Consider the following 18,305-nt stretch of genomic DNA (forward strand, 5'->3'; position numbering starts at 1 on the left):
AGCCTTAGAAAAATCAGAGCCATCTGATTGGCCACCAAAGGGAGTTTAAAACTGTTTTATTCGAGGGAAAAGATACAGAGAGAGTAGAACACAAACATACACATTAATGATGCCCCCACGCCCTGAAGGACTGAGCTTAACTAAAGTCTCATTTCAACACCTGCTTGTTGACCGGACAAAGGACAACTTAGATTTGAATTACGCTTCACCATCAAGGATAAAGGTCTCTGTAATCTCCACACAGAATATCTTCTGCACCTGCTAAAACAATCCACTCTGTGTGTCAACAAGTACACAACAGGCCCATTGTATTGTTCTTCGGAGACAAGGCTACTGGCAGCCAGTTGTCACTAGTGAGTGGGTGTGGCTGGGAAGGCAGATGTGGGACCAGGAGGCCTTTCTACCCAGAATAAGAGGAAATAAGAAAGCCAGAGGCTAAGACCACTGCAAACTACAACCCATCTGTCTGCCTTTAATATCCACCTGGGTTAGCCTCATAATTGCAGTAAGCTAGCGATTTCTCTTAAATAAGAAGAAGCTATGCAAAGATTTGGTGGTAATTCCCAGTATCAACCTCAAAAGTCAGGAGTATCCTCAAACATCACTAATTTGTCCTAGAGAAAGACTGGATCTATCATCCACAAATATAAACTATCTTTGAAACCCTGTGGTACTTTCTATCTATATTGATATGAATAATGATATCCATACACTTCTTGAAACAGAACTCTCCTTTGTCTTCAGAATACCAGGCAGTTAGAAGTGACTTTTCTCCCTTGTGAATTTTATAAATGCAACTATGTCCCCACCAAATCTCCATTTCTGCCACCTGCAGAGACATCATCACTTTAAGCCATCTTCTTTCAACCTCTTGATCAGCTTCAGGCTTCCACAGCTGGACTACATGACAGGACTCCCACATGTCTCATGGGCCACATGATGGTACTGACCAGCAGTAACCAGCAGTGCCAGGCTGGGCTGGTGTGCCATATCCCATCCCCCATCTCTAGCACACCAGAGTTCATTGGAAGGACAATCATAATGACATAGACTTCAATTCACACAAAAAACTTCAAAAGAGATTCATGAGTGGAAGTGGTAAGAAACCAGACAGTTCCCACGACAGGGCTGCCTCAGACCAGCAGTGTGCACTAGTGTTCTGTGCTCTGATTCTGTCTCCCTACTAGCTTTCTTGCTATGTTTTCTGCTGTTGTTCTTTTATCAGCACAATCAGCCAACAAGTATTTATGGGTCTCACAAATGAAGAACAAGAGAAATGGAACTTAATTTTGTTGGAGAAACATAACTAACATATGAAACAGCTAAATAAGATAAGACCAATAATCAAGTGTACGGATGGTGAGTCAGACTCTAAGGACTGTAAGTGGTCAGAGAAGAGCTCTCTTGGGAATCTGGGGGCTGTTTGAAACTGCTCCCATAGCAGTCATTAAGGGTGGCTTTAAGGAAGCTTGGCACAGCAGGAAGGGCCAAGGATTAGAGCTCCACAATGGCCCTTGAGCCCACATAACAGAAATAAGCCTCTGCTGTAAGTCCTCCCTGACAGGGACCGCCATCTGTCCTTATACATACGTCCTATCTCTGCTGCTGCTGCTGCTAAGTCACTTCAGTCGTGTCCAACTCTCTGCCACCCCATAGACGGCAGCCCACGAGGCTCCCCCGTCCCTGGGATTCTCCAGGCAAGAACAATGGAGTGGGTTGCCATTTCCTTCTCCAATGCATGAAAGTGAAAAGTGAAAGTGAAGTCGCTCAGTCGTGTCCGACTCTTAGCGACCTCATGAACTGCAGCCCACCAGGCTCCTCTGTCCATGGGATTTTCCAGGCAAGAGTGCTGGAGTGGGGTGCCATTGTCTTCTCTGATCCTATCTCTAGAGCATAGTAAACATGTAGAACCACCCATAGGACCAGTTCAACATTCTTGCTGATGACATTCAGAGTTTGCATGAGGGACAAAGTTTCCATGGACACTAAAAACATAATTTAATATCAGCTTCAAGATTTACTGCTATGTGAAGGTCAGAGTTTTGAAAATGTATAACCCTGTTTTGCTCCAGCAGCAATAGGAAAATTAAACAAACAAGGACATTTTCAATTCTGAGGCAATGAGCCATCCTCTCACTGAGGAAGGCCAAAATCTCTATAGAAGCAAACCTGTTAAGTAGTTCCCAAATTTCAGTTGTAACAATACATTTCACATTTCAACTGTTACAAATATAACCAATTTCAAAAATAACAAGTAACAAATTTCAACTATAATATGTTCCTGATCAAGAACTTAGAACAGTTCCCTGCTATCTATTATATTAAGACTCTACCTCCTCAGGCCAGTATTCTGAAGCCCTCCTTTAACTGGCCTTATCTGATCATCATCATGAGTTCTTTCTTGCCTCTTCCTTTCCATTCCAGACACATCTTCCTCATTACCCTGAATTCATTAGCCTCTTGCTACCGCAAGAGGAGGCATAAAGTGTCTTTTTTGTTGTTAAACACAATACCAGCTCTGGCATCTCTGAGGAGGAAGATTTAAGACTCCTTTCCCTCAATAAGCATCTCAACTATTGTCAGCATGCTTGGGACACCCCTGTCCTTTGTGTTCACTTTTCCCAAAGCAGACGATCATTATACTCAACTAAGACATTCTCAAAAGATGGGAGATACGTTCAGTGGAGACTGACGGTGTGAACCTACCTCACCACCACAAAAGGTAGTAAAGGCTGAAAATACACAGATGAATTCTGAATGACAGAAGCATAAATAATTGGTAAAGGGAAACACATTGTTCAGGAGACATAGCCCAATCCTTCTCCAGGGGATGTGCTTTATCAGGAAGTTGAGTTTAGCTAAGTACTGTAAGAGATTGATATCAAAGAGGCAACTATGCCTTTCTAAAACTGTCTTTGGTTGGCAGAGTCACAGAATAGGGCTTGTGCTTATCTGCACAAGACTGAACCTCCACAGGGCAATTCTTCAGAGAATACTCTCTTGATTAGAGATCATGATAAAGTCATTTTTTCTTCTTCCTAATCTCACCTAAGGAATTCAGGGACCTGGACTTTGTCCTATAGACAGGGATACCCCTCCATGTCAGAGTCTGGCCTTGGTCTACCTAGCCCTGTGTCTCCTCAAACCCGGTAACTTTGTTATCAGACTGCCTTTTCCCTTCTGTCTGACATGGGGACACGGTGCCCCTTTCATCACCATCACCCACTAACATGGTAAGGAGCACACATTACCTAATTTTTCTCAGAGCTGTCCTCATCTTGGAAGCAGGGACTAGGAGCAGCAACAGGGGTGATGATCCCTTGTAACTCAAAAGCTTACTCTCTAAGTTCACATTTAAAGGAAGAGGTTCCTTGTTCCTGCAAGGCTACCAGAATGCCATGCTAGAATACAGTCAGTTTTGCACAAACATGTCTTCGTTTTCTAGTGAGTGAAATCGCTCAGTCACGTCCGACTCTTTGCGACCCCATGGACTGTAGGCTACCAGGGTCCTCTGCCCATGGGATCCCCCAGGCAAGAATACTGGAGTGGGTTGCCATTTCCTTCTCCAGGGGATCTTCCCAACCCAGGGATCAAACCTGGGTCTCCAGCATTGCGGGCAGACGCTTTACCATCTGAGCCACTAGGAGCATGAGTTAAGGAGGCCAAGGTAACCCAGAATCCACTAAGGCAACACAAACACTAGCTAGCAAGACTCCAGAATATGCCAGTCCAGCATTTGGCACTATGCATAGCTTGAGTAATCTGCATGTCTTCAGGATTCCGTATTCAAAAGGTAACAATGAGATGAAAGGCAGTGTCGTATAAAGGCACTGGCTAGCTGACTGACCTTGCTGAAATCCATTTCTGTAGACCTGGTTTTGTCACCCGCAAAAGGATGGGCATGGTCTCCAAGGCCCCTTTCAGATCTATCATTCTATGATTCTGTGAGTCAAGACTGCTACATCTTAAGTGCATCCAGAATGTATCAATTCAGCTACATTTATTGATTACATACTCTGCTTAAGGCCAAGTAGAAGGCATTGTGGGGGCCACACACATGCAGAGGATAGTCCCTGACCCTGAAAGAACTCAAACTGTAATATCCACAGAATTAAAGAACATTAAAAATGTCATGTAATTATGTGTTAAATGACTGGTATGTACAATTAGTCCTATGAATGCAGAAATTACTAGAAAAATTTCACGAAGGAAGAGTCAAGAAGGGACTTGAAAAAGAGGTAGAGTCTGAATAGGCTAGAAGTGGGACAATTATTAAGCAGCGCTACAAAGCTTTTTTCAGTTCATCCAATTCAATGACTCCTCTGTACATCAGAAGCACCCAGGAGGGTCAGTCCAACAGGGTTTGATAATGCCTTGATACGATATCCGCTAGATACGGCACAGTGAGGCATAAGCACTGATCACAGCAGTAAACGCCTTCCTACTTCAGGGGTCAAGAGTCACACAATCATTCATGCCACAAGAGACCTTGACCCCAGTAGTGATCTGGTCACACAGTTAAAAGAGAAAGCTAGGAAGCCACTTTCAGAACACAGTGCACTTGGTCTTTTCCCCAAGCTTTATCAGAAAGTTGAATTTGACTAAATACCACAATAGCCTTTCAGTAGTTGGACAGTTCACAGGTTGTCAGTGTCAGTCTGCTATAGTGTCCTGACATTCCTAGCCCAGCTGTTGGCTATGTGTTCATCACACAAGCTGGACAGGGTTTGGGCAGAAAGGATGGAGAATGGTTCATGTGCTTAAAGCTCACATTTCCTAAATACCTCATCCTAAGAATACATTAGGAAATTCCTCTTTTTTTAAACTAGAATACACTTGATTAAAGTATAGCTGATTTATAATGTTGTGTTAATTTCTGCTGTACAGCAAAGTGATTCAGTTACATACACATTCTTTTCCATTATGATTAATTCCAGGGTATTGAATACAGTTCCCTGGGCTATACAGTAGGACCCTGTTGTTTATCCATTCTACATATAATAGCTTACATCTGCTAACCCCAACCTCCCACTCCATTTCTTCCCTAACCCCACCCCCCATGGCAACCACAAGTCTTTTCTCTATGTCCCCGAGTCTGTTTCTGTTTTGTAGATAGGTTCATTTGTGTCACATTTTAGAGTCCACATATATAAGGGATAGCATATGGTATTTGTCTTTCTCTTTCTGACTTACTTCACTTAGTATGATAATCTCTACTTGCAAGGAAATTCTTTTTTTAAGCACTGTACAATGTATACTCTGCTTCTAAATTCAAATACATTTACTATAGATACAATAGATACAATTACATTTAAAATACAGCTATCTACTGGTAATCTTCTATCCTCTCCTTTTCTATGTGTGTATTAGAATCTTCCAGACAGACACAAGAGTTATATAGAATTTCAGACTCTCAGAGCTGCAAGAGGCTTAGTGATAATCTAGCCCTATTTCCCATCCTGGGCAGGAATTCACTCTATGACAGCAGCTCTGAGAGATGGCTACCCAGCTTCTTTGGAAACGCTTCTAACAACACAGAGCTAACGAGCACCTGTATGGACCACTTCTTCTCATTTTATGTAGTTAACCTACTGTCTGTTCACTGAAAAATCACAGGACCCTCCTTTGAGAAATCTAAACATGTAAAAGTGAAATCCAAAAATAAAAAGATGTCCACTGACACCACTAACACTGCATGTTTTTCATCAAGGGGCGCCCACACGCCTGACCAGATTTCTCAAGCCATCTGGCCAACCCAGGGCTGTGCCACAGGGGGTTATAAATCACCTCTCACTCATTCCTGCACACCTGCTGCAAGCAGGACTCTGTTACTAAAATGCAGGTCCAGATGTGCCTCAAGATCTGAACTTTCTTCCTCAAGGCCAAAATGCAGCAGCCGGAGAATGTACAGTCTATGCTCCTATACAATTTAAACATGAAAAGAGACAGTCCTTTGTCACTGCTGGTTCAGACACCCTCAACTGCCTGAAGGCAGGGGACTAAACCAGGTGATTTCCTAAGGTCTCTGTAAGTTCTCATACTAGCAAAGGAGCCCATATTCTGCCCCCAAACCCTATCCTCCACCGTGTGGTAGATAGTAAATTATAGACCCCCAAAGAAAAAGGTCCACCAGAAAGAGACTTCATTCCTCAGAGGCAGGCTGGTATCCTCTGTACAGCCTGTCAGTGGCTAGGGTCAAGGCGGCTGCCACCTAGAGTGCCCACGTGTCTGCATTTGACAGACAGATGCATGCATGTGCACACATATATGCAGACATACATACATGCTCACAAACACAGATTCCACCATTCTTAGTAAGAAGGATTCATTGACGGGGCCCTCTCCCCTTTGGTCAGATGGAAACTTCCCCATTCCACTTCTCAGCTAACACTTTTACTTCCTTCTCCCTTCCCCCTTTCCTATTCCCTCAACCAGCCCTACCCTCAAAACTATTTACTCTACCACACACACAGCTGGAACCCAGGGCAGTTTACAAACAACCTCACCCTTCATATCTGAGGGCAAGGCACAAGAAATAACTCGGGGAGAAAAGTCGTCTCACCAGAAAACCCAATGTGCCTCTGTCAAACAGTAACTTGGTTAATTATAAGCTTCATCCCACAGGCAGTTTTCTTCAGAGGCCTTCAGGGCCGAACAGAACACATCCAAATCATACTCTGTCTGGCTCCCAGATACAAAAAGGGCCAAATGCCAGTAGCTCCAAATTTCAAGTTCCCTTGGCCAGTCAAACCAGAGGGTTCCTGGGCCCAGAATTACCAGCTCACTCAGGACCTGGAAACAAATCTCATCTCTGTTTTGAATGGTTTCAACCACAAAAATTTAACCCTGAGTTGGGGAGGGGAGAGAGGCAAAAAAAGCTAGTGATTTAGCAGAGGAAGGAGTGAGAATGACAGAAAGCAGATTTCAGCTCTGCACGTCCATAAACAAGCAAGGAAGAAACAAAGCTAACTTGGAGACAAGAGTAAGAAGTGGGGAAATATTTTTTTAAATGTTATGTTACGCCTGCCCGCCTGCACACGCTCACTTGTACCACACAAAGTATACACACACACACTCAGCCATGAAACTCTGACTGGAAAGCAGCTAGGAAGCCATGATCAACCTGTCTAATTTTGCCAAATATTTTACAACTTGGTAGCAGCAGCAGCAAAAAAAGTGCCTTTGACAAAAAAGTCCTCTGACCTTACTTTCCTGGCCCTGTTATAAACTACATCCCTCTCCTTCCCCTGCTGTTACTCAAGCCATTTGCACTTATCCCAAAGTCTGGCAAACCAGCCCCCCAAAAATCACTCTTGATGCACTGGGAAAGCCTGAAGCCATTACAGAAGAAAGACAAAAATGAGCCCCCAAAGATCAGAGTTCATTTTAATTATCCACAAAGGCAAGCCAAGAAGCCCCCTCCTTCATCCCATGGCCACACCCCCTGAGGGGAGTTCCATTTCCAGGTCACTGGAGTGCATGAACTGTAGCAGGTTCATATTAGGTATGGCTCACGGTCTACAAACACATCTCTTGGCTCCTTCAAGGCCTTCCTCATAATAATCCCCAAACCAATTAGCATTGCTCTCATCCCTGGAATGTACCACATTCTCAGCATACCCAGGAGTCATGCCACAGTAGTCAACTGGTCACCTCCCTAGAGCAGTGACCGACACAGATTTTAAACTGCCTCTAGTACTGGCTGTTACATCACAGAAAAAAATAACTCCAAGGCTGGTATCAGGCACACACAGAATAGAGAGTTGTTTATGTTGAGTGATTTTGACTGAAAGAAAGAGCAACTCACATTTAATAAGCACATACGTGCCACACAGGCAGCTAGACTGTGGCACAGCTGAGGATGGAACCAATCTGCAGGTTCCCAATTCAGTTGGCTTTTCAATTTAACAGCGAGCTGAGAGCTGAGCCCTAAGGAAATAGGACCCAGAATAACAGAATAGGTAAGTATCATGGGGTGGAGTTACGACCACAGGGAGTGCTCCTAGGCTCAGGAGGGGTGGAGAAGAAGCAATCTGTCACTAACCACCTAAGGAGACCACTGAAAAGGGGAGGTGAGTAATGAAGATGAATTCTTTTATTTCCTAAGTGTTCCAGGGGTGGCCCCAAATCAGTGCCATAAAATTGGTTATGAAACGTCTTGGTCTTTTAAGGAGGCACATACAAAGCAATGAATTCAGTTGACATGATCTACAGACACTGCTCAAGAGGACAGTGACAACCTTCCAAGGACTAGCCACAAACTCCCCAGAAAGAAGGTTCTTCCCCTGGGTCCAAAGTAACCATAATCAGGCAACAGTACTCAATGGAAACTCACTCGAAGGCGAAGAAGAGTGTACATGTCCCCAGGATGAGGAAGAGGGTCAAATAGAAGATGCCCTTTTGCCGGGCCATCATGACGCGGCCATCACAGCAGAAGGTGTTCCTGCCTGGGAGTTTCTCCCATTTCCGTGTCACCTTCTTTCTCACCACCATCACAGACATGATTGGAATTCCTGGTCCAAAATGGGTTTGTGATTATAAGAGGGAAGAAACAGAAGCTGAGCCCAGCTTTGAAATCACGTTGTATGCTATTGCTGCCACTGGGTCAAACATCATCAGAAGTCCAATTTCTAGTCCTAAGAAAAACACAAAAAGAAAAAAAAAAAATGAGGCAAGAACAAGAAAATGCAGTTCAATCTTCCTTTCCCAGAGGCAGAACGATGAGCACTGCCTCAAGGGTTGAGAGTGAAGAAATGGAAGAGTTTATTTCCAATCTGTTTTTGTCCCCTAAAAGAAGAAAAGGTTAAAGGTTCTCAAAAAGAGAAAGACGCTAGTATATCTTAAATACATCCCTTTACTTTCAGTATAATACTGATGATTTGATTATCACAGAACTAGGAACTAGAAGAGGTTTTATAGGTGACAGCCCCAATTACTTTTTTTGGAAATAAGTAAACTGAAGACTGAAGTGGGGAAATCACTTCTCTGGGTCACAAAGCCATGAAGCTAAGCCAAGAAAACAGGTCTGTTGACTTTCAGTCCAGGGCGCTCTCCACTATACCATACTATTGTATAATCATCATGAAGAAGACTCTAAAAATAATGGAATTTCTATCCTTAAGGGCCATTCCCTCCCCTCCTCCACTTCTTCACCGTCCTTCTTCAATTAGCCACTGGAATCTGAATCACACCAGGGAACAAGTCATCCTTTGGGAGAGCTAGGAGGTTTTGGACACTGTACACAAACCCAGGTTGTATTTACTCAAAACAGATTTCGCCTAATCAAACCCTCCTAACTTCCTGAGGCTGGGAAATGAACCAACTTTGCCGGTCTAGCCTAACATTTGTGGGAATCTTAATGAAACCACATCACAGACCTGTAGGTGAAAGGCTGACTTAAGCCAGAGAGATTCTGATATGGCTGGGAGGAGGAGGGGCCCAACGGGGTGGGGGAGTGGGGGCGGGTGGCAGCAGTTAAGAAAAGTCATAAAGGTGCTTTCTGGGACATTTCAGAAGTACCATCTCCACTTAGCATCCTGAATCCCCAGGCCCAGCCTTTCTCACCACTGTCACCCTTCTCCTCTCAGGTGTGGTGCTGTGGCCTCTATTTACCGATACCGCATGCCTCACGCTGGCAAGAAAGAGGCGGAAACCTGCAGCTCGACTGACTGATGAGAAATAACCAACTGGGCTGGAGAGGGCAACGGTCCAAAGAGAGACTAGGAGCTGAGCAGGGAAAGAAGCTGGAAGGCTTGGGAAAGGGGAGGGGGCATCGGAGGTGCAGAGAACACTTCCTTTGTGTAAAACTAACCTGGACAACAATCTTCTCCTGATAAACCGCCCCAGCGGGAGGAGAGACCAGGAAGGGGAGCCGGGCCTGGGAGAACAAAGATCAAAATCCGTCGAGAACCAGCGACCAGCCCAGCGGCTCGGGGCCCGAGGCCCGAGTCCCGGACGGGCGGCGGGCGCGGCCTCGAGAGGCCCGCCCAGCCTCAGCCACGCCGCCGACCACCGCCCCGGGCAGGATGGGACGCGCGCCACCTCCGCACGCTCGTACACACACACGCCCCGCCACGTGTAGTCACCCCCGGCCAGGGGCTCGGCAATCGCCGAACCGAGAAGGGCAGAGCAGGCTCCGCGCGTCCCGGTGCAGCCGAGGGGGCTGCAACCCACCACGCGGCAGAGCCCCGGAGACCCCCACCCCCACCCACCCCCTTGTTACCTGAACCCCGGAGACCGAACTCGGCCGGGAACCGAAGCCAGGAAGTGCAATGTCCCAGGGGACCGCGTCGGCTGCCAGAGGTGGCAGCGGCTTCTCCCCAGCCTGGAGGCTGCCTCCTCCTGACAAGGGGCCCCAATGGTCGGGGCCCTAAACCAGCTGTGGCAACCGCCCACCGCTGGCCAAATGGAACGCTCCTCACGTCACCAGGTCGTTCCAGTAGTTGCTAGCCCTCTATTGGCTGATCCGCCTCGGCGCCTCCGCCCCTGCCACCCCTGCCCCGAGCTACCATTGGCTGCGCAGAACGCCACTCGACGATGCCTCCGCCCCATTCCCCCACCCATCTCCCGGCTTCGTGCCCACCTGCCAAGCCTTTGCCAGCCTCCCTTTGGGGTCTGAGCACCGATGTGTGAAGTGTCGCTTTCTATTAATATAGTTCCGCAGGGACTGGGATGAAGCTTAGTGTCAATGGGGCTAGGAGGAACGGGGGACCTGCCTCCCCCCCCGCCCCACACGTACCATGAGACGCTGAAGGAACCCTGGCTCACAGATCCCGGTGCTCACCCCAAACTGGATCCTCCTTGGGCCTCTCCAGCCGTACTTACATGAAATCAATCGCGACTTGGGATTTCACTCTGCACCCGCGTAAAAATAAGTCCTCTGCCTCCCAAGTCCTATTCACGAGGTAGGGATCCCACATCTGTACTAGTCACCCTGGCCTGCATCTCTGGCTTTAGGAACAAAACAAACAGATATAAAAAGGAACTTGAAAGGGATAACTGTCCCCAAGAAGGTAGAATCATTTTGAAGTATCGTAAACAAAAAATTGACGCTGAAACTCTACTGACAGGACATAAATTCTTTCAGGTAGGTGATGAAGTAAAGATTGCTTCAAAAGCTTGTAAATGACTATTAGATTTGAAGAGCTTAAGATAATGAGGTGCTGAATGGGGCTCAGAGGGGAGCAGCAGAAACTCTACATACCAACTACATTGATTCTATCTTTCTGCCACCTCTCTGACAGGGCAGTTATTACCACAATGAGCCACTGCTACTGATCTGAGTGAGTCGCATCCTTTAGCATAAGATTGGAGTAGGGAAAACAATTGAGAATTACGGCATCAATATTCTACAACAGACTTTAAAAGATACTGGGTCTGTTTCTGCTAGTGTGGCACTTGGCTTCCAAATATAAGGGGAAATATGAGAGAGGGTGGAAGGTGGTCTTTCCTTACCTGTCACACCATCGGGGAGAGTGCCCAGACTGTCAGCTGTTTTCCTAAGCTTGAACAGAGTTTCTCTGGGGTGAAGGTATTTGCAATGAATACAAAAGAGACTGCCGAAGCTCTTCCCAAGGCAGTTTTTTTTGTGTTAGTTGAAGGACCACGTGCCAGGTCAAGAACTATTTCTCCTTTTATGGGATTTGGGTCCCACAAGATATGAAGCAAAATTCTACCTAATGATAGTTACATTTGACACATTCATGGTACCCTTCAATCAAAAATTTTAAAGGATAAAAAAATTACTAGGTAATTCTCTTATGAGAGATTTGTTATAATTCATTTGTAGGAGAAAGTACATCTTTATACATCTTTTATTGTTCCCCAGCACTCATGCTGATTATAATCATCGGTGTAGTTTTTATAAACTGTATGATCAGTATCATCACCTCCAGTTCTCCCCTTTAAATCCTGGAGGCTGCTGGTTTTGCATTCATTTGGTATGGAAAGGAGAGGAACAGCCCAGCAGGCCCCTGGGTTCCCAAGCCTGTGTATACCAGAGGCCCTTAGGAGTCTCACAGTCACCCCAGCTGTCATCCTCCCAACTGGGGAGTGGACAAAAATAAACCTCCACAGCACCCAAACGTCTCAGGTGTAGGTGAAGCCCTGGGAGTCCTGGAATGAGTCACAGCAACACATTCCTGAGCTCTGCCCCTCCCTGCTCTGGGTCACATTCCCCTCTGGGATTATTAAGTGATTGTGTAGGTCAGGCTTGCTTTACTACAATCTGTTATCATTTGTGCTCACCTCTGAAAGAAAAATAAGGAAAATGGATATGGACAAACCCTCCATACCAATTCCTTCTATGTCATTACATCATTTCATATTATCCCCAAGGTCTTAATACACATCCTTAACTACACTGTGACTATAAATGAAGATTGTTTTCTCTTTTTCTCTTTTCCACAAACCTCTAGACTTTATGCATCCAAAGGGGTGTTGGCTGCTTTGAAGGGGAGTTGCAGTCACGTGGTGAGCACTCAAACCGGCATGGAATAAAGGCGTAGGCCTCCATTGTGTGGTCACACACATTCTGGTGTGCTTTTTTAAAAATACCTGTCTCCATATTGACAGTTCCTGCGTGTGTTCGTGGTGTGGAGGTGTCAACGGCCTCAGATCCTGAGTGCTGCCATGGAGTTGCAACTTGCCTCTTAGTGTTGCTCCTGTAAACACCCAGAGACCCCTTCAGTACTGTATCCAAAACAGATCCCCAAACTTAGTCCCCATCCTGCATTTAAGCTCTTGTTGGCCCCATTTTTGTTTTTTTGTCTGTTTACTTTAGCCTCAACCCTTTCAGGCCACCTTGCCCTCCGACCCACACAAGTATCCCTTTCCAGCTCACCCATCTGGCCTGCTCTCTTCTCCTTACTTTCTGGCTATAAATAAACATATATTTGTAGAATGAATTGATGAACAAAGGAAAGAACCACAGGCATCCTGTCCACAGGGACCAACTTAGTGTTCTTAAGCAATAGCTATTCCCTGGGGGCTGGGCTGCTCTCCGTGAGTCAGAAGAGGCAAGATGGTATGCATAGTAGAAAGCGCCAAAGCTTTTATAGCCAGACGACTTAGGTTCAAATCCTGACTTCGCTACTCAGGAGCTCGTGTAAATTATGTCAAGTAATTTCTCGTTTCTGAGTCAATTTCCTCGGCTGTAAAACAGAGCTAATGCCTACTTCGTAGAGTTATAAAGGGAATGGGAGATGATGTGTGCTAAATGTCTGGCATATAGGAGAAACACAATCAATGATGTATGTTCTGATGATATCTGTAGGTAACTGCCGTTTCTCACCTCCCTCCTTTATCTGCACTGATGACTGGGGTAGAACTGTAAGAAGAAACAGACCCATTCTTCACTTTGTGGAACCCTTGTCATCCATGTGCTGTGTGTTTACAGACCCTCTAAATCTGTCACTTGGAATTAATCCTTATCTAACTGGCCCCTTGGCTTCCCAGTCCCCAGGGAACCTTGCTTCTGCTTGGGAAAAGCTTGGGCTATAATCTTGGTCTAGTAGAGTGGCTGTTCTGTAGCACCATCATCTCCAGTGAATCCTCAATATTGCCTGAATATTATGTGTTTCAATAAGTAAGAGACCACTGGTATCTCTGTCATTATATACCTTCTGTGTTCACATCACTGTGTTGGGATTGTTGGCTCCTGTCAGAGACTGAGAAGCACCTTTAGGATGCCACCATGTGAAAATGAAACATTTTACAAATAGGTAATATTTGTATAACAAATACAATACAAAAAGTCCAGTAAAAACTGCCTGGGTGCCAGGAAGATCCTATGACAGTGCAACTAAACTGCTCAAACCCAGTCTCTGCTCCTGCCTCTGATGCCTGTCTGCTCTTGACAGTTGTGAATTTTATTTCATCTCTAGACTGTGGAGCTTTGACTCCACCCAGAATGATTTTAGATGCTGTGCCGGAGCCCTCAACATTAATCCTAAGACTTCTTGTTGTTATTTAGTTGCTCACTCGTGTCCCACTCTTTGTGACCCTGTGGACTGTAGCCCACCAGGCTCCTCTGCCTGGGGGATTTCCCAGGCAAGAATACTGGAGTGGGTAGCCATTCCCTTCTCTAGGGGATCTTCCCAACCCAGGGATCAAATCCACGTCTTCTGGATTGGCAGGCTGATTCTTTACTGCTGACCCCCCTTTCACTAAACGGGAGTCATAATCACATCAATGGAGACCATTTATTAAGGACCTCCTCTGAGCCAAGGATTGTGCTAGGTGTTCACAGTTTAGGTCCCTAGATTATGGTCTAAACTTGATGTCTAAGTGAGAGCATATGATACAAACCCAGCACAGCCCTAGCCTCCCGCTCTGCCCAGCCCTCTCATTCCACGAGCTGACCTCAAGGGATTGTGTTAGCCCAAAACTATAAACTGGTTTATGGTCAATCATTAAACTGTGGCAAGCACCCACAGTTTGCTCAGCCTATACCAAGCACTATGGGAAATATCCAAGAACTAAACAACATGATCCCAGGCTCTAAAGAACTTCAAGTATTCTAAGGGAGAACAGAGTAGCTCATGTGAAGTCATTAAAGATAAACATGAAACAGGGCAGAGTCCAATTCTCAACCATGCACCACAGAGTTTCCAATCTTTTAAGGACAGCTTGCCTCAGAAGGGTGTTCCCTCTCAAATACTGCTGATAGAAGAGTAAATTGGAAAAATCTCTCAGTAGGGCTGTTCAGTAGTATCTCTTAATATTTTCATATTGCATAACCATTGACCCAACAATCCTACTTCTACTAAGAAATACTAGCACAAGTGTTCAAAGATATATGTACAAAGACATTCACTATAACATTGCTTGTCAATGAAATAGTTAGCAGCAACCAAAAGTTCATTAACTGTATACACAGGAAAGAGAAGACTATCATCTTTCTGTAGGTGTATATATTTCAATAAAGATTTTTACATTAAAAAAGTAAGCATCAGCTGACAAGCAAGTATGCTCAATATATATTAAGTTTAAAAACCAAGTATCTAAACTTTTCTAAAATACAAACTTTGTAAAATAAAAATCTCATTTTGTATGTGTATGACTTTATATATCATATGTATAGTTTTTAAAGTCTGGAAGGATATTTACTGAAGAGTAGTTATCTCTGGCAAGTGAGAGCGGTGAACAAACTTTTAAGTTTTACTTTATACAGGTCTTTCATGTCTGAATTAGTTACAAAAAGTGTTATTAATTTTAGAACTTTAAAAGAAATATTTATATTATAAGGCTGTATATCTTTCATTCAATATGGCAGAAAGGCCACATGCATTTATATCCACTCTCTCCTAAGACACTATTAGAATTATAATAAAGGGGTTGAAAAGGCATAAGCTCATAACAAAGAAGAGAAGAAGGACTCAGATGATACTGTATTTTACAAATGTTTGGAAGACAGAAATTGGAGGAAAGGATATTGACTGAACACACGCTGATTTGGAACCAGTGAATCCAGAAAAGCACCATAGATAACAGAAAAAGAGGCATCCAGGGAAAAGGGAAGTTGGAAAAAGAGATAATATGGTTAAGAGCTAGGGAAATTTAGGATACAATAAAAGCATAGAAGGCAAGAAATAATCCAAAAAGAGGCAATGAAGAAATCCAAGAAAAATAAAATCTGTACAAGAAGTCATGGATCAAATGTGAAGAATCAGATAGAATTAACACAGAAAGTGGGCTTCTAGATGAATAGAATTTATTCTGAGTACTAGACAAAATGAGAAAGCTGGAGAATAGAGATATGGTAAAGACAGCACCAAACTAGATAACATATTGAAAAGCAGAGACATTACTTTGCCAACAAAGGTCCGTCTAGTCAAGGCTATGGTTTTTCCAGTGGTCATGTATGGATGTGAGAGTTGGGCTGTGAAGAAAGCTGAGCGCCGAAGAATTGATGCTTTTGAACTGTGGTGTTGGAGAAGACTCTTGAGAGTCCCTTGGACTGCAAGGAGATCCAACCAGTCCATTCTAAAGGAGATCAGCCCTGGGATTTCTTTGGAAGGAATGATGCTAAAGCTGAAACTCCAGTACTTTGGCCACCTCATGTGAAGAGTTGACTCATTGGAAAACACTCTGATGCTGGGAGGGATTGGGGGCAGGAGGAGAAGGGGATGACAGAGGATGAGATGGCTGGATGGCATCACCAGCTCAATGGATGTGAGTCTGAGTGAACTCCGGGAGTTGGTGATGGACAGGGAGGCCTGGCGTGCTGCGATTCATGGGGACGCAAAGAGTCGGACATGACTGAGTGACTGAACTGAACTGAACTGAAAGACAGCACATGTTTAGTCAACTCACAGCAAAAAAAAAAAAAATGGGGGGCAATCAAAAATTCAAATACAAAACTGTTTAAAAATGTCATTTTCCAATAATGATGACCAACTAGAACATGGAGTGATGTAGAATAATTGATGGAAGTTGTAACATGAAAATATAATCACTGAAAAGTATACAATCATAATAATACAAACACTATCTTTATTGCTTTTCAACCTTTGGAATCCAATCTAGAGACAACCACAGGAAACAATTATAATTACAAAGTGTAAGATAAATGTTAACAAATAGTTTTAAAGCATAGCATACAGAAACTGGAAAGTAGACACATTTAGGGGAGGTGGAAGAATGCATAGAGGCACTAATATTCTAATTTTAGAAAGTATAGAATCAAGAGATACTATCTATAGATGATGGAACAAGAAATATTTATGTGTCTTATATAAAGGCACAAAGATAACCAAAAAAGATTTGTGAACAGAAAAGATACACACTAAAATGGTTGTCAGTTGAGAGGGGAACAAAGTAAAGGAACTAAAAGGAGTGATGTATCAGGAGAAAAGAGAGAAGTGGTTGCTGCAGTTTATTTAAGTGAGTTGTGTGTGTGCTCAGTCACTCAGTTGTGTCAGGCTCTTTGCAACCCCATGGACTGTAGCCCGCCAGGCTCCTCTGTCCATGGGGATTCTCCAGGAAAGAATACTGGAGTGGGCTGCCATGCCCTCCTCCAGGGGATCTTCCCAACCCAGGGATCGAACCCAGGTCTCCTGCATTGCAGGCGGATTCTTTACCATCTGAGCCACCAGGGAAGCCCATAAGTGAGCTAAATTCCCATTTATTAGACCAGGAAGTCACTAGATAGATGATGTCTAGAGCTGGTAAATCAAAGAAAGGCATATCATTTAGAGAAAATGGATTACACCCCCCCCCTTACTGATCTCTCTGCTTCCACCCTTGTCCCCTTTTAGTCTATTATTAACACAGCAGCTAAAGAGGTTCTTTTAAAAGTTAACTCAGACCTTGCCAGCCTCAGCTTGTCCAATGGCTTCCCATCTGTGAAATAACAGAAAATTTTTTATTGGTCTCTGTCTCCCAGTTTCTGGCAAAGACTTCCTAAAACTCGTGTAAATTCCTGAGTGGTAAGAGCACTAGGAACATTTTGGTTTCAATATTTGGCTTTTGACCCCAGTTCCTGACACAGAGCCCTTGAAACCCTTGTCATTTCCTGGGTGATAGGAATGTCTTTTGCTCTAATGAGGCAACTCTGGGGGGCTCCTGGAGGAAGACTGGTCACCAGAAAGACCACACCATGATTAGAAACTTGGGATTTTGGGCATCACCTCCCATTCTCTTGAGAAAGGAGAAGGGCTGAAAATGGAGTTAGTAATCAATCACGCCTATGTGATCTGTATCCTTTATCACATACTTGTATAATAAACTGGTAAACATAGGGAACATGAGTTGTAACTGCTAGAACAGTTCTGTGAGCCGCTCTAGCAAATTAATTGAACCCAAGGAGAGGGTCATAGAAACCTCAGATTTACAGCCCATCAGACAGAAGGAGAGGTGGCAACCTGGACTCGCCATCTGAATTTGGCGGGGGAGGGCAGCAGTTTTGTGGGACTGAGCCCTTAACCTGTGGGACCTGATGCTCTCTCCGGGTAGAAAGCGTGGTCTTGAGTTCAAGGATAGGACTCCCAGCCAATGGCTCGTTGCAGTGAAACCCACATGCACACAACTGGTGTCAGAAATGTTGTGAGTGTGGCAGTCATGTGACAAATAAAGGAGAAACATGGGGAGGGAAAAGGTTTTTCTAACTTACCATCTCACTTGGAACAAAAGCCAGTCATTACACAGGCATGCTAGACCTCACCCAGCCATCTGTCTCAGCACTCCCCAAGCCCTGCATCTCCTGCTACACTCCCTTGCTGGTGCTGTGTCAGCCCTCTTTGCCATTCCTTGAGCAAACGGGACATGTCCTCCTGCAGGACCCTTTTGTACCAGCTCTTCTGTCT

The 18,305-nt window shown here is 44.6% G+C and overlaps 1 protein-coding gene across 1 annotated transcript in view; it reads right to left on the reverse strand.

Annotated features, from left to right (window-relative positions):
• Window positions 1-9,951, reverse strand: part of ZDHHC9 (zinc finger DHHC-type palmitoyltransferase 9) — a 29,451-nt gene extending 19,500 nt beyond the window's left edge. The window contains 2 exon segments of the mRNA NM_001034561.2: window positions 8,336-8,636; window positions 9,812-9,951. Coding sequence (NP_001029733.2) covers window positions 8,336-8,502 — 167 coding nt within the window. The 5' untranslated portion in view covers window positions 8,503-8,636; window positions 9,812-9,951.
• Between the last annotated feature and the right edge of the window lie 8,354 nt (window positions 9,952-18,305).

The sequence above is a fragment of the Bos taurus genome, chromosome X (genome assembly GCF_002263795.3).
Source record: "Bos taurus isolate L1 Dominette 01449 registration number 42190680 breed Hereford chromosome X, ARS-UCD2.0, whole genome shotgun sequence".
Classification (NCBI taxonomy): Eukaryota; Metazoa; Chordata; class Mammalia; order Artiodactyla; family Bovidae; genus Bos; species Bos taurus.